At 43.4% G+C, this 15,496-nt stretch overlaps 1 protein-coding gene across 6 annotated transcripts in view; it reads left to right on the top strand.

Annotated features, from left to right (window-relative positions):
• The window catches only part of LOC123990631 (collagen alpha-1(XII) chain-like), a 94,889-nt gene extending 80,395 nt beyond the window's left edge, over window positions 1-14,494 (top strand). For 5 of the 6 annotated variants that reach the window (XM_046291275.1, XM_046291278.1, XM_046291277.1 and 2 more), the window contains 15 exons: window positions 953-1,111; window positions 1,405-1,482; window positions 3,200-3,286; window positions 3,728-3,781; window positions 4,178-4,273; window positions 4,815-4,868; window positions 6,891-6,944; window positions 7,063-7,116; window positions 7,450-7,521; window positions 7,648-7,683; window positions 7,787-7,853; window positions 8,016-8,201; window positions 9,345-9,413; window positions 11,013-11,183; window positions 13,623-14,494. In XM_046291275.1, the coding sequence (XP_046147231.1) occupies window positions 953-1,111; window positions 1,405-1,482; window positions 3,200-3,286; window positions 3,728-3,781; window positions 4,178-4,273; window positions 4,815-4,868; window positions 6,891-6,944; window positions 7,063-7,116; window positions 7,450-7,521; window positions 7,648-7,683; window positions 7,787-7,853; window positions 8,016-8,201; window positions 9,345-9,413; window positions 11,013-11,183; window positions 13,623-13,699 (1,314 nt within the window). In that variant the 3' untranslated portion in view covers window positions 13,700-14,494. Of the gene's footprint in view, window positions 1-952; window positions 1,112-1,404; window positions 1,483-3,199; window positions 3,287-3,727; window positions 3,782-4,177; window positions 4,274-4,814; window positions 4,869-6,890; window positions 6,945-7,062; window positions 7,117-7,449; window positions 7,522-7,647; window positions 7,684-7,786; window positions 7,854-8,015; window positions 8,202-9,344; window positions 9,414-11,012; window positions 11,184-11,692; window positions 11,805-13,622 lie in introns of those variants that run through there. The other variant, XM_046291276.1, reaches the window with a different exon arrangement.
• The last annotated feature ends 1,002 nt before the right edge of the window (window positions 14,495-15,496 follow it).

Below are 15,496 nucleotides of genomic sequence, written 5' to 3'. Positions count from 1 at the left end.
ACAGACTCACAGTTTCCATAAATTGCTGAGCGTGCTCCACTGTCTGTCTGCTCGCTCTCGAAGAAGAATCCTGAGAGAGAAGCTTCCTCCGCTAGTGGTCTGCAAAACATAGCTATACATTTCCAACGATATTGACCACAATGAATGAAACCGCATGTGGTTGCCAAATCTCTGGGACTGACTCCATGGCTTGGTACAGTAGCATGTTGCCTGCTAAGTAAGAATGTGAATGAACTACACAGAACAGCAGCTAGCCTCTTGGCAATAGAGGGAGAGAGTAAAAGGGAGCACTTCTTATGGCACACCACAAAACTACATCATCAGAAGATGTGAGGTTGACCTGAGTAAGGAATAGCAACATAATGCATACATTGACTCTGGGAAACATAGCGGTGGAAAGACTCATCCTTGGTGTACACCACATACACTTTAATCCCATGACCACAAGTAAATGAGAGAGATTAATGGATGAGGGTGCTCTATAAATCATTGAGCAAGTATTTTTTGCTGAAAACATCTGATCTGGTATTTCCTACTGTGTTTTACCACACCAGGTTCATTTTACTGATGTTATTACATGCTATATGACTAATATATATAATTAACAGTTAATACATTAGTACAGATTACTGTTTGAACCAGAACCATGTATCTTATCCTGAGAAAACTTTTAGGACACTACATCCTTAGAATTGAGTGTTAGCTATCAGAATGTGTTGAAATCGTGTGGCTTTATTTCTCTCTGGTCTACCTCTTTTGGAGGCTGTCAGTGAACACCACATCAAGGAGAGGAAATAACACATCCACATACACCCTGTGTCTCTCTGCACTCTGTTGTCAACCCCAGATAACCCAATGATTTGCAGAGTTTCAAGATAGAAAGCAGATGGTCCTAGACGAAAGTATGTCCTGGACGAAGAATGTAACAACTCTCAATCTTTTCTCTATACAGCTCCACATCCTTGTTTCCCCCACCAAAGTCAAGCTGAACCTCGACTGCCAAGAGGTGGCGGACAAGGAGATTAAGGAAGCTGGAAACACGTCCACGGACGGCTATCAAGTCCTAGGCAAAATGTCCAAGTCCATTGGTTCCAAGGGGAAAAGTGCAACTGTAAGTGAACTGTCATACAACATCAAGGCATATGGACCTACTGGACCTAGCGGCCTACAAGCAAGTCAGTTATAGTACCCCTGTGTATCTGAGTGCTGTAATGACAGGAGGAAGTCTTGAAGCGTACTGTCTCCAACATAGTTTACCCCAAGTGGAGTGTGCCTCAGTTATCCTTATCTGATTATCTGTGGGCTCTCTGACTGCATGCTCTTAGTTGGTCTTTTTGGATGACAAGGAAGTATCAAAGACACATGTAACTAACACTGTTTTACTGTTTTTCCCTTGTTCCACAGTTCCAGCTCCAGATGTTCGATATTGTGTGCACCCTGGGCTGGACGAGCAGAGACAGATGCTGTGACCTTCCATCTATGGTGAGTAAGAGCAGCCTCAGTGGACCTCCGCTGAAGCTTTCCCTAGGTACAGATCTAGGATCAGCTTCCTCTGCCCCAATCCTAATCTTAGCCCATTATTTGGGGAAATGCAAAATTCATCACAGATCAGTGTCTAGCGATAACTTCACCCTACATCTGGACCTCCCTGGAGGGGAGAGGCGGGCAGTACAACTTCACAGACGGAAAGCATGCTCTGAGCAGTCTGTTAACATTTTCACCGACCCATCTCCTTAGTTCTCCTGTTGAGCATCTGTGTGTGTGTGTGTGCAGGCGTGTGTGTTTGTGCACGTTCATATTACACGCATGCTTCTAATGCTTATTGCTTGTCTCGTCTTTTAACATTGCAGTAAACAAATGCATACCCATCCCACATGTCTTAAGGACATACTTACATAATCCTGAACACATGAAGAAGAAATCTGATTTTCTCAATGGTCAACTAGTGTGCAGACAGCGAGCTCAGTACATTCCACTTAATCTATGGAAAAGTGATAGCAGCGAAGCATTGCATGATTAGAACTTGACTCTGCCACCCCTATGCAGTTGTCCTATCTAATATATCTAATATGTCAAAGACATCGTTGAATGACAGCGTGCCTCAGTACCAAGTACATTTCTGGCAGCGAAAAAGGAAAGTCATTCAGTCTATATAGAACAGGAACATTTTATGCCACCTGTTTTTTCTTCTTAAATTATTCCAACTCTTGGAAGACTCCCATTGGATGTTTATGAAGCACATGAATTAGGCCGTGCTATAATTGTTTAAATAGCCCAGCTGCAGCTTCAAACGCCTTTTGTCAAGTAGTGTATGTCACTGATTTGCAGTTACCCTGCCCGGTTTCCCCAGAGCCTCGCCATTAGGTGGAGAAGCAACTACTATCGACTGTAAAGGCATCACAACTATGAACAGCCTTCAACAATACGCACATTAAACAACAAACAGTGCCAAGCTATGAAGACATTGTCAACAACAACTCTTGTTACACGTTTCACGTGATCCTTTTAATGTACTGTACCGCAGGCACTGGTGTTTTGACCCTGGGTCCTATGCCTCAAAGCCCCTGTTCGACCTCGACTTTCTCACTTTAGTCCCACCAGAGTTATCCATGAACCCGCCTCTGTTTCAACAAGTAAAAGCAGCGTTTGTTTCAAGAGCCCCACGATCACTGTTGGTTGGACACCCAGAATGTAAAAACATGTGGGTAGGGCTTTTGGGTAGGGGGTAGGGCTTTTGGGTAGGGGGTAGGGCTATTGGGTAGGGGGTAGGGCTTTTCAACAATTGCCTTGCTGGAAGCTCATGATGTCCATTGCCACAGGATCATTGCATGCAACACAGCTGTCTGATTGAGCTGTTCTAGTGAAATATTAGCTGTCAACTAGAGAGCATGTACTTCATCTGTTGTATAGTCTTGACATGTACAGTACTACTGGTACTAATACCATCTAATCATTCCAAATAAGCCATATTATCCTGTAACCTCCTGAGCCTGCCTCTTTTACATTTACGTTACCATTCAGTCATTTAGCAGAGACTCTGACCCAGAGAAACTTATAGTCATGAAGTCTGTAATTCTGCGTACATGAGACTGGCTGAGTGGATTACCTGCCGCTTAATCAGCATCTCTGTAGACTCACAGAGAACTGGGTCTGTGTTTTTGGCCAACTCCTGTGCCTGTCTGTTTCCTTACCCTATCAGAGAGAGGAGTCCAAGTGCCCGTCCCTCCCCAAAGCCTGCACATGCACCTCAGAGAGCACAGGACTCCAGGGACCACAGGGGGCAGTGGTAAGACATCCTCTACAGCTGCATCTCAAACGGCACCCTATTACCTTGGCTCTGATAAAATAATGGTGCACTCTGTAGCCAATAGGGTGCTTTTTCGGACTCACACTCCTTCCCTCTCTCTGCTGCAGGCCAAGGGGTTCTAGTGAATTCCTTGATCTGCCGATGGAAAATTATATTTTTTGACACGTTTCTATAAATGTTATGACTGTACAGTTTCACTCTGAAACATATTCATTATGCAGGACTGACTGTACAATTTGGCCTTTATTTGTTTTTAAAAGGGCAAACCAGAAGGAAACTACAGTAGTCTGCATGTTATGACTACGGAGCTCCCAGGGAGAGAGCATCCATCCTGACAGCATCCTGACAGATGTCGCTCTGGGCTTCTAGACACTCCTATCCCTCACAGTGTTAACTTGACTAATGCTCTTCCTTCCCCAGGGCGCACCTGGGAGCAAAGGTCCCCGGGGGGAAAGAGGGGAGACTGGTCCGGCTGTAAGTACCTCACTAACCTCACCTCTCAGAGTCCCTCTTTAGGGCTGCAGGGTTACATTTTAAAGTCATAACTGACGTCAGTCATAAAGTGGTCAAGGTCGTTGACACAGTTTGGAGAATGTGGAATATTGGAGTATCCTTTAAACTGTTTGCAGTATCATGGCTTTGATATGGAAGAAAAACATCTGAATTCACTTATTGGCAATGTGTTTGTCTTCTCGAAACTGAGGGAGGCTCTGTTTGACAGTGCATGCATTCCACAGTTTCTGGTGCCTTCTTCCACACATTGCAACAGTAGCATTTGACTGCACTACTACTTTTAGTCTGGAGATCTCAATATTAACATACTTTCCAGGTCTAATTGATTCTTATCTCTTGTCTTTGTTTCTCTGATAGGGTCCAATTGGACCGCGTGGAGATACAGGCTTGCCAGGACCTATGGGTCTCCCTGGCCCTCAAGGACGCAGTGGGCTGTCTATTCCAGGAGAAGCTGTGAGTTGAACACTCCACACGCCTACACACACTCCCCTCTCCCCAGCCACTGCCACACACAGCTCGTTTACAACGGTTAAACGTAAATCCCATGATGACTTCACACACCAAATAGGGATCATTTTGGCCATTTATTATGTAAGGAATTTACAAGCTGGAGTAATTGTGGCAAGGGCCTGTAGAGCCTGCATTCCTCCATGTCTGGGGCTAAACGTGATATCTGGGGCCTTTAAACCAGCCTGTGCATAAATCACCACTGGGATTTCCTTCTCTGAAACACACCCAGACTCAAGAGAAATGTCTCATTAACCCATGGCCTGTTTGGACATCACCAATATACTTCCACACATCTCGCACACAACTCTCATCACAGTGTGTTTATCTTGGGTTGCACAAAGACAGATTGACATTATGCAGGACTGACTATACAATTTGGCCTTTATTTGTTTTTAAAAGGGCAAATTGTTTTTTATTGTTGGACAGATTTGTTTTATTATGTGATCCACTGAGTGTGAATGGGTTTCTCCCTTCACTGTTTCAGGGCCGACAAGGACCAAAAGGAGAAGCTGGTGATTCTGGGCTACCTGGACAGAAAGTGAGTGCTGCTTTGGCCCACGGCCCCAGCTGTGTTTTAGAACAGGAAACCAGGGATAATTCACAGATATGCTACTACTCTGGCCTCTCTCCATGTGGCAAGCCATAGACAATATTTCTTATGAAGAGGACTCACAAAGAGACAGTAACTAACAACAGGTTGAGATTCCCCAATTTGGATTTATTCTCTGTTAAGTGAGTGGAAAACCATTCAGCCTGATCAACCATTTCTGTTAAACAAGGGTCGTTCTAGTCAGGCCTTCCACATTAGGCCTTCTTCCTTGTGTCAGTTGTTGTACTGCAGTGCCTCCCTCCTTGTGTCAGTTGTTGTACTGCAGTGCCTCCCTCCTTGTGTCAGTTGTTGTACTGCAGTGCCTCCCTCCTGTGTCAGTTGTTGTACTGCAGTGCCTCCCTCCTTGTGTCAGTTGTTGTACTGCAGTGCCTCCCTCCTGTGTCAGTTGTTGTACTGCAGTGCCTCCCTCCTGTGTCAGTTGTTGTACTGCAGTGCCTCCCTCCTTGTGTCAGTTGTTGTACTGCAGTGCCTCCCTCCTTGTGTCAGTTGTTGTACTGCAGTGCCTCCCTCCTGTGTCAGTTGTTGTACTACAGTGCCTCCCTCCTGTGTCAATTATTGTACTGCAGTGCCTCCCTCCTGTGTCAGTTGTTGTACTGCAGTGCCTCCCTCCTGTGTCAGTTGTTGTACTGCAGTGCCTCCCTCCTTGTGTCAGTGGATGTACTGCAGTGCCTCCTTCCTTGTGTCAGTGGTTGTACTACAGTGCCTCCCTCCTGTGTCAGTTATTGTACTACAGTGCCTCCCTCCTTGTGTCAGTTGTTGTACTGCAGTGCCTCCCTCCTGTGTCAGTTGTTGTACTGCAGTGCCTCCCTCCTGTGTCAGTGGTTGTACTGCAGTGCCTCCCTCCTTGTGTCAGTTGTTGTACTGCAGTGCCTCCCTCCTTGTGTCAGTTGTTGTACTGCAGTGCCTCCCTCCTTGTGTCAGTTGTTGTACTGCAGTGCCTCCCTCCTTGTGTCAGTTGTTGTACTATGGTGCATAGAAAGCTGATGAGGTGATAAAAAAAATGTATGAATGAAAAATACGGTTTCCTGGAGCCTATATTTTGTAACGTACCAACCGTCTATGATAGATGGCATAGCTACACAGAACATCATGGTAAATGACCTTCTGCTTACATAACGAAGCTGGCTCTTCTATTTAATTAACATTGACAACATTCAATGATTTCCAGGTTTAGCTTGTGACTTTTTACACAATAACAATGCACTTCCATGTGTCCTCAGACGTCTGCATTTTAGAGATCCTTTGAGATGGTCTTCATTAGACCGACAGCACCACAAATAAATAGAAGCTCCAGTACTCATACATAAAATGGCATCTTTGTACTTCTAGATAAAAGAAAAGAGAAGCCCCTTTTGTGACTGAAAGATGTCTCCTAGAAAACGCAGAGTATTTCTATGCTGAGTTCATTCTGATTTAGGAAACAAGCCCCCACCCTCCCCATATAAAATCAAATAAAGTAAAACTCTGTTCGGAATTAATGCAGCTGTGTTTATGCCACAAGACACTGGAGAATTAATTACACAGTCTAAGATAATTATTGATTCCAAGTTAAAAGCCTTGGTAAACCCATCCCCAAAGTGATTGTGGGTAGTGTTTGCAGGTGACCATGCTAGAACAGATGCTGTGGCAATATGCATTTAATGACTTGCAGAGTACGCAGCCCTGTTTTATAATGGCCAATAAAATGGATCTGGAATATATTATGTTCCCTGTAAATCTAATGCCAAAGCATCAAAGGCGAGAGAGGATTGACAATAAAAAAGTGAGCAGGGTTTTTGAGCAAACGAGAAATAAAAGGGAGATTTACTGTCTGACACACGGAAAACTGGTGGTGAAACAAACTGGTTTGAGTTGGTTGGTCAAAGGAACGTGACCTGTGTTAATGTGGGCTGTGAGGGGGAAAACATATCCAGCTCTGAAGTGGGTTATGTTTCTGTCTTTTTCCCCCAGGGTCCACCTGGGGTAGCTGGGACCATCGGCCCAATTGGACCTGCTGGACCTAGGGTGAGTCTATAGGCCATTGTCTAATAATCACACAATGTCTAGGCCTAGGGTTTAATATGCTTGATCCTGTCATCTCAATAACTTGTTTAACTCTATTGTCTGTGTGTTGCAAATGCAGGGACCCCAAGGAAAGGAGGGGCAGGCCGGATCCAGAGGCCCAACAGGACCAATGGTATGTTCAGACAAAATGCAGTCAGAGAAAGAAAGGAATCTATGTACTGTATATCATGTCACTGTCAAGCTCATACTCTCTGAAACTATAGTAAAGACAGACCATAAGTCTCTTGAATGTAATCTGATTGGTTTCCTTTGTTTGTGTCACCATATCTGATTGGTTCCTTTGTTTGTTACTGTATTGACTGATTGATTGATTTTATCTGCCAGTAAAAACATTTTTAAAACATACACACAGTACATACTTTTTTTAACGTTCCATTGTGTTCCCTTAAAGTGCATGGTGTAATACATGTATCAGATTGGTGATTTTGTGCTTGTCACTGTTCAGGGACCTCCCGGATCTCCTGGAATGCCTGGTGCTTCAGGAAAACCAGGAAAGTCTGGTGACAGAGGTGTTTCGGTAAGCATATATCAAATTATACCAAATTTCATAATCCAGCTCTCCATGTTATGCGAACCACAGAAAGGAAAAGTTATTGCATCATACAGTGAAATGTAAAAGCCTTGTATTCTTCTGTTAATTCAGGGAGCCAATGGTATGAAAGGGGACAGAGGAGAGAGAGTGAGTAACATCCCCAAGGGTCTATCTTCAAGTTTATAACCTCAGTTAATCTCAGTAAGTCATGTATATTCATCACCAAGCCTTCCTCCTTGTTTGCTTCTAGGGTGACTTTGCTCCTCAGAACATGATGCGATCCATAGCCAGACAAGTGTGCGAGCAGATAGTTAGCGGTGAGTGGGACTTTTTGTAGCACTACATTCAGAAGGAGTTCTGCCACTACAGTGAAATCAAAGTCGTAACAGAGTCTGCATTTCATTAAATGTCTGAAATCAAATCCTAACAGAGTCTGCATTTCATTAAATGTCTGTTACCTTTTCAATGTCGACTTTTAGGACAAATGAGTCGAGTCAATTCAATGCTGAACCAGATTCCCAGCGGTTACCGTAGCAGCAACAACCCAGGTCCCCCCGGATCCCCAGGGCCCAGCGGTAACCAGGGTCCCCGTGGAGAGCCCGGACAGACAGGCAGGAACGGATTCCCAGGAAGTCCTGGACAACCTGGCCCGCAAGGAGAGAGAGGTACATTGTCCCGCATGCCCATTGCTGTCAGGAGCCCAAAAATTCCTCTATGTTGACTAATAAAGCTGTTTGTCAATAGGTCTATATGTTGACTAATAAAGCTGTTTGTCAATAGGCCTCTATGTTGACTAATAAAGCTGTTTGTCAATAGGTCTATATGTTGACTAATAAAGCTGTTTGTCAATAGGCCTCTATCTTGACTAATAAAGCTGTTTGTCAATAGGCCTCTATCTTGACTAATAAAGCTGTTTGTCAATAGGCCTCTATCTTGACTAATAAAGCTGTTTGTCAATAGGCCTCTATCTTGACTAATAAAGCTGTTTGTCAATAGGCCTCTATCTTGACTAATAAAGCTGTTTGTCAATAGGCCTCTATCTTGACTAATAAAGCTGTTTGTCAATAGGCCTCTATGTTGACTAATAAAGCTGTTTGTCAATAGGCCTCTATCTTGACTAATAAAGCTGTTTGTCAATAGGCCTCTATCTTGACTAATAAAGCTGTTTGTCAATAGGTCTATATGTTGACATTTTCTTTGTCAAGAGGTCTAGCTCAGGAGGGTCAAACTCAATTCCTGGAAGGCTGTGTGCCTCCTGGTTTTTGCTCCTCCCTTGTAGTTAGGAACTCCTCACCTGGTTGTCTAGGTCTTAAGTGGACACACATTGAAGGGAAATAACTAAGGAAATATCAAAGGAAAAAAACAAAACCAGCAGACACACAGCCCTCCACCGCTGACCGAGCTGTTCAATATCAGTAGGCCTAACTAGAGTGTCTTGCTGTGTGGAATCAGAAGATAATCAATCATATCACAGTTGGAACAAAGACTGGACATTCTTCCATAGACGAGACATTTTGTCTTACTACTGTCTTAGCAATGGAATGAAGCCTTCAGGGACTTTTCCAAAGTCTCATCTTCACAACATATTCCATTCGTCTCAGTAGTTCTGTCTGTATTTCTGTGTGTCTTTCCGTAGGCCTGTCTCAGACTGTTTTCAGTGGCTTGGGAAATGTCCATCTATTTTCCCCCCTGCAAGCTTTATTAATATTTAACTTCCTGTGTGGTCATAATGGTTTCATTAGGCTTTTCTCTTTGAGTGTGTCCTTGTCTTTGTCTGCTGTCAGTGATTCTGGTTGTTTGTTTCTCAGGCCCGGCAGGAGAGAAAGGTGATCAAGGAACACCAGGAGTCGGACAGCGAGGACAAAGAGGACCACCTGGTTAGTTTCACAACATTTCCGCTCCAGGTCCACAACTATCCATTCCTCCTTTGTCCTGTATAGCATCGTATCTGAGTCTTAATAGCAACACCCATCTCCTTCCATGAGGGTGCTCATTCAGCAAACTTCATCTCTACACGTGATTTTCATGGCATCATATTCTTTTGTTTGAATCTGGGGAAATCAATCATTACTTTACTTTAGCTACAGTAATGGGAGTCATTTCTCACCACATCTCTCATTGTAAGCTGTGTGTGTCACTGTGAATTGAACCATTCCTCCCAGTTAAAGTGTGCCTTGCAGTAACTACAGGCTACAGATCAGCTCAGAGGTGTTGCCTGAAGCTGTGCTGGGCCAGCTGTGCTTAATAAATTATCAACGCTGCTGTCCAGTGTTTTCCCAGTTAAACGCTCTGCATTCTGGAGGATTTATGTTGCCTTTGTGTGTGAGGTGCTCGTATGCACAGATGTTGAAATAAATTCTCTGTTCACACTGGGGTAAACATTAATTACCGCACCTGAAGATAGGACCCATCCGAACTCTATGACACCTCATGGTTCGAAAACTGCCTAATTACCGCACCTGAAGATGGGACCCATCTGAACTCTATGACACCTCATGGTTCGAAAACTGCCTAATTACCGCACCTGAAGATAGGACCCATCCGAACTCTATGACACCTCATGGTTTCGAAAACTGCCCGTTCAGAGTGAAAGCAATGGGGAAGCAGTTACAGTTGCAAATGTGAAAACCAAAAGAGTGAGAGAGGTTTATGTGTGTGACATCAAACTGTCTGGAGATAGTCACCTGAGTTGATTTCAGAATCCGTTCAAATGGCTTGAGCAGTACCACAGTCATTACACACTGTTACTGATAGGCCCAGTGTGCTGACAGAGGTCACCGTTTGTGTACTGAAACCAAGGATTCCCTTTGGTTTAACCCTGTTAATGCAGAATCATTAGATTCCAGACAAACTGCCTACCATGATATCCAACAATAACATGAGCTCATCCTGCCAGGGGCTGTAGAGTAACAATACAGGTGTAGCTAATACAGCCATCCAGTCTTCCACTTCCATACAGCACGTTTAACTATAAAGCACTGGGCTTCCAGAAGCCTGGTCTTCAACAAGAGGAGCTTGGAGAAAAAACATGCAATTTACTTAAGGTCTACAAGGTCAAGACTTGTGGAAAGTGGTCTTGAATCGGGGGGAAAGGAATTTCCCAGATTACTGGGGAAGCTAGCTGATGGTGAGTGATTGTTCATGGGCTAATCAGATGGACATGCTGAGGTCTTCTTGTGGCCTCATTCACAACACATGTTTAAAGGACTTGGAGGAGCATGAATGAAAGGCTGAAGGAGTTAAGGTGAAAATTCCAAGCTTATGCTTTTATAAACGTCTAGACGAAACAGAGGAAGGAAAAAGGTTCAACGAAGAAATCCAGGTTTTTCCTTCAGCTTCAGTTTGTCCTTTTTTAAATTGAATGTTCCAAGCTGTTGTGGTAGAACAGTTACTACTCTTATAGTTCCCACTGATGTCACAGGGTGACGACACTCAGATGGGTTCTGATTGGTTGGTTGTGATTTTCATTCTTTCAGGCCCAGCAGGCGAGACACGGACCGGCCCTCCAGGCCCCGCAGGCTCCACCGGGCCCCGCGGTCCTCCTGGGCGCCAAGGGTTCGCAGGTATTAGGGGCCAACCTGGCACTCCTGGCTACTGTGACTCTTCCCAGTGTGTCGGCATTCCTTACAATGGACAAGGATACCGAGGTATGTAAACTGGAAAGGTAGATGGCATGACATCCTCAATGATTGCATGAAGCCGCAGCATGAAACATGAGTTACAAGCATGAGAAGTTACTACATAGTTACTACATAGTTGCTTCATAGTTGCTTCATAGTTACTACATAGTTGCTTCATAGTTGCTTCATAGTTACTACATAGTTGTTTCATAGTTGCTTCATAGTTACTACATAGTTACTACATAGTTGCTTCATAGTTACTACATAGTTACTACATAGTTACTTCATAGTTACTACATAGTTACTACATAGTTGCTTCATAGTTGCTTCATAGTTACTACATAGTTGCTTCATAGTTACTACATAGTTACTACATAGTTGCTACAAAATATAAGTACAGTACAGACTGATGACAAATGGATATATTCCAGAAACAACTATATATAAATTGTGATAATTGATTTGTTAACATTAGGAGAGAAAGTAAATATTCCCATACCAACTGAAGACTAACACCCTGTTTGACCTTATTTCAGGTTCACCATAGTAAACTTTCTAAATCGCCTGTGCTGCTTTCACTTTGAATTCCTGAAAAAATTCCTCTTACTGAGATACTTGCTCACGCGCTCTAGAGCTGTTTGAGGATAACCACCAAAGGATAACATTAACAAACTATGTTGAGAAAGACAAGAACAACAACGTGGACTGGTACTAACAACATTGTAGAGCAACTAGAACAAACAAGCATCGGTGATGGCAACAACGTAGTGGTCTGTTTGCATCTTGAAGCCAAAGAACGAACAGAGAAACCTATCGGGTGGAGGACCATACACAAACAAACAAACAAACACAAAAACAAACAAAAACACTAACCAGGTTGTATTTTGTAACAGAGAGAATCAACAACTTCAACAATATTAATATTGTTACTCTTGAGGTGTTATCTGTAAATAAACTAAATGATGTTTGAATCACATCCACAAAATGTAGTTTTAACACCTGTAGTTACACTTTTGCCTTGTAACCTGCTGCTTGCTGAATGCCAACATGAATGCCTCTTTTTCTACCACGTCCCCACGGGTGATGTTTCTGTAGCCTACACACACACACACACACCGACTGCTCAGGCTCATATTGTACCACGTCCCCACGGGTGATGTTTCTGTAGCCTACACACACACACACACACACACTGACTGCTCAGGCTCATATTGTACCACGTCCCCACGGGTGATGTTTCTGTAGCCTACACACACACACACACACACACACACACACACACACACACACACACACACACACACACACACACACACACACACACACACACACACACACACACACACACACACACACACACACACACACACACACACACACACACACACACACACACACACACACACACACACACACACACACACACACACACACCGACTGCTCAGGCTCATATTGTACCACGTCCCCACGGGTGATGTTTCTGTAGCCTACACACACACACCGACTGCTCAGGCTCATATTGTACCACGTCCCCACGGGTGATGTTTCTGTAGCCTACACACACACACCGACTGCTCAGGCTCATATTGTACCACGTCCCCACGGGTGATGTTTTTGTAGCCTACACACACACACACACACACCGACTGCTCAGGCTCATATTGTACCAAGTCCCCACAGGTGATGTTTCTGTAGCCTACACACACACACCGACTGCTCAGGCTCATATTGTACCAAATCCCCACGGGTGATGTTTCTGTAGCCTACACACACACATACACACACACACACATACCGACTGCTCAGGCTCATATTGTACCACGTCCCCACGGGTGATGTTTCTGTAGCCTACACACACACACCGACTGCTCATGCTCATATTGTACCACGTCCCCACAAGTGATGTTTCTGTAGCCTACACACACACCGACTGCTCAGGCTCATATTGTACCATGTTCCCCTGGAGGTAGTGTTTCTCTCTACGTATTTATCTGGTTCTCATTTCTTTATTTTGCTGTAGTATTAATGGATATTCTACCACTACCAGCTGGTTACCTCTGTTATGTTATGAGGAATAACATCACAAAATGTATGATTAGGCTGGTGCTAGAATGACTTGATTTTTGATATTTTGTAAATGAATGAGCTGCAGAAAATGGCAATGATGATTCTGTTAAATGACTGAACCCACCCACAACCACTCAAGCTGGACTAACATGGAAATGCTAACATCACACAGATTTAGAAAATGCACTGAATTGTTTACAAACCCTTTCTATCAGTGCCCTTCAAAATCACAACCTATCTGTATATGGCCACACCCACTCAATTGTGTCATTTCACCAGTATACTGCATGTCCAAGCCTGAAAATAAAACACACTGTAACACAACAGTTTGTGCATGTTGAGACATACTCTGCAAATTACACTCATGTTCAATCGGCATAAAACACTATTTCCAACCAGAGCCATATTCACCTGAGCCTGAAACCTACGTAGTCCCAACACCTGAAGAAGAAGATGACTCACAAAACGAGCGTTGAGAGAGGTCACTATCAAGAAAGGAATCCAAAAGGATAGCGTCATAAAATAGGTTCTTTTTTGTTCTTCTTGTGTTTGTTGTTGTTTTGTTCACATATGGTGTCATTAAGGGCTATGCACATTTCACTAAAAAGAGGTTTGATACCTCATCTATTTTTGGAAGGACCTTAAATCATATGTGAATTCAGAAACAAAAACAAAATCCTATACTTTTTCCCATGACAATCTGTGAGCTTGCTGTTTTTTCCTATTGTATCTTTTGCTTGTAACATATCTGCATTAAGTGTTCATCGAATTGCAGTGTTGGACAATGCAAATGTTTGTTCACACAGCGTTGGGCATCCAATGAAAAACACTTCTCTTTCCAATCACGGTTCATTCAAAATGTCTGATTATCAAATTATGTTTTATTCCTATTTTATACTTTTGCTCTGTTTTTCACTTGAAAGATGGCCGTCTGTTCACCATCTACCTAAAGTTTTCATCTTCAGTACTGCAGTTTAACATGGCTTCCATTTTGTATCTTTAGACTAAATGTTTATCAGTTTTCTTATATCAAATCACAGCTGATTTTACCAAAGGTTGCATGTCTGTGGTGTATATTTAGTATGTTTTTTAATCAGAATATAGTTGTTATCATTGTTGTTTTATTAATATCGAATGCAGTTGGAATTTGTGTGCAAGACTATGAATATGGTATTCATGTTTTAACTGCACATTGTGAATTCCACAGCCTTATTTTCTTATTTATTTCTGAAACAGAAGAGGCATTTTTCAATAAAACTACTGAAAATGTGCTCTCGTGTCAATGATTATTTCACTGCAGCTTAATATAGGATTTGGAAATGGATTGTTTTTCAGGGGTATGATTTAACACATTCACAACAATCAAATCAAGAAAGAAGCCACTGTTCCAAAACTGCCATAAAAAAGACAGACTACGGTTTGCAACTGCACATGGGGACAAAGATCGTACTTTTCGGAGAAATGTCCACTGGTCTGATGAAACAAAAATAAAACTGTTTGGCCATAATGACAATTGTTATGTTTGAAGGAAAAAGGGGGAGGGCTTGCAAGCCGGAGAACACCATCCCAACAGTGAAGCACGGGGGTGGTGTAACCAATGTGAAATGGCTAGCTATTTAGCGGTGGTGCACGCTAATAGCGTTTCAGTCGGTGACGTCACTCGCTCAGAGACCTTGAAGTAGTTGTTCCCCTTGCTCTGCAAGGGCCGCTGCTTTTGTGGAACGATGGGTAACGATGCTTCGTGGGTGACTGTTGTTGATGTGTGCAGAGGGTCCCTGGTTCGAGCCCAGGTAGGGGTGAGGAGAGGGATGGAAGCTATACTGTTACAGTGGCAGCATCATGCTGCAGGAGGGACTGGTGCACTTCACAAAATAGATGGCATCACGAGGCAGGAAAATTATGTTGATATATTGAACCAACATCTCAAGACATCAGGCGGGAAGTTAAAGCTTGGTCGCAAATGGGTCCTCCAAATGGACAATGACCGCAAGCATACTTCCAAAGTTGTGGCAAAATGGCTTAAGGACAAGAAAGTCAAGGTATTGGAGTGACAAAGCCCTGACCTCAATCCCATAGAAAATGTGAGGGCAGAACTGAAAAAGCCTGTGTGGGCAAGGAGGCCTACAAACCTGAGTTACACCAGCTCTGTCAGGAGGAATGGGCCAAAATTCACCCAACTTATTGTGAGATCTTGTTTGACCCAGGTTAAACAATTTAAAGACAATGCTACCAAATACTAATTGAGTGTATGCAACTTCTGACCCACTTGGAAT

Source organism: Oncorhynchus gorbuscha, linkage group LG12 (genome assembly GCF_021184085.1).
Source record: "Oncorhynchus gorbuscha isolate QuinsamMale2020 ecotype Even-year linkage group LG12, OgorEven_v1.0, whole genome shotgun sequence".
In the NCBI taxonomy this organism is placed as follows: domain Eukaryota; kingdom Metazoa; phylum Chordata; class Actinopteri; order Salmoniformes; family Salmonidae; genus Oncorhynchus; species Oncorhynchus gorbuscha.
This window is presented reverse-complemented; position numbering and strand designations above follow the sequence as displayed.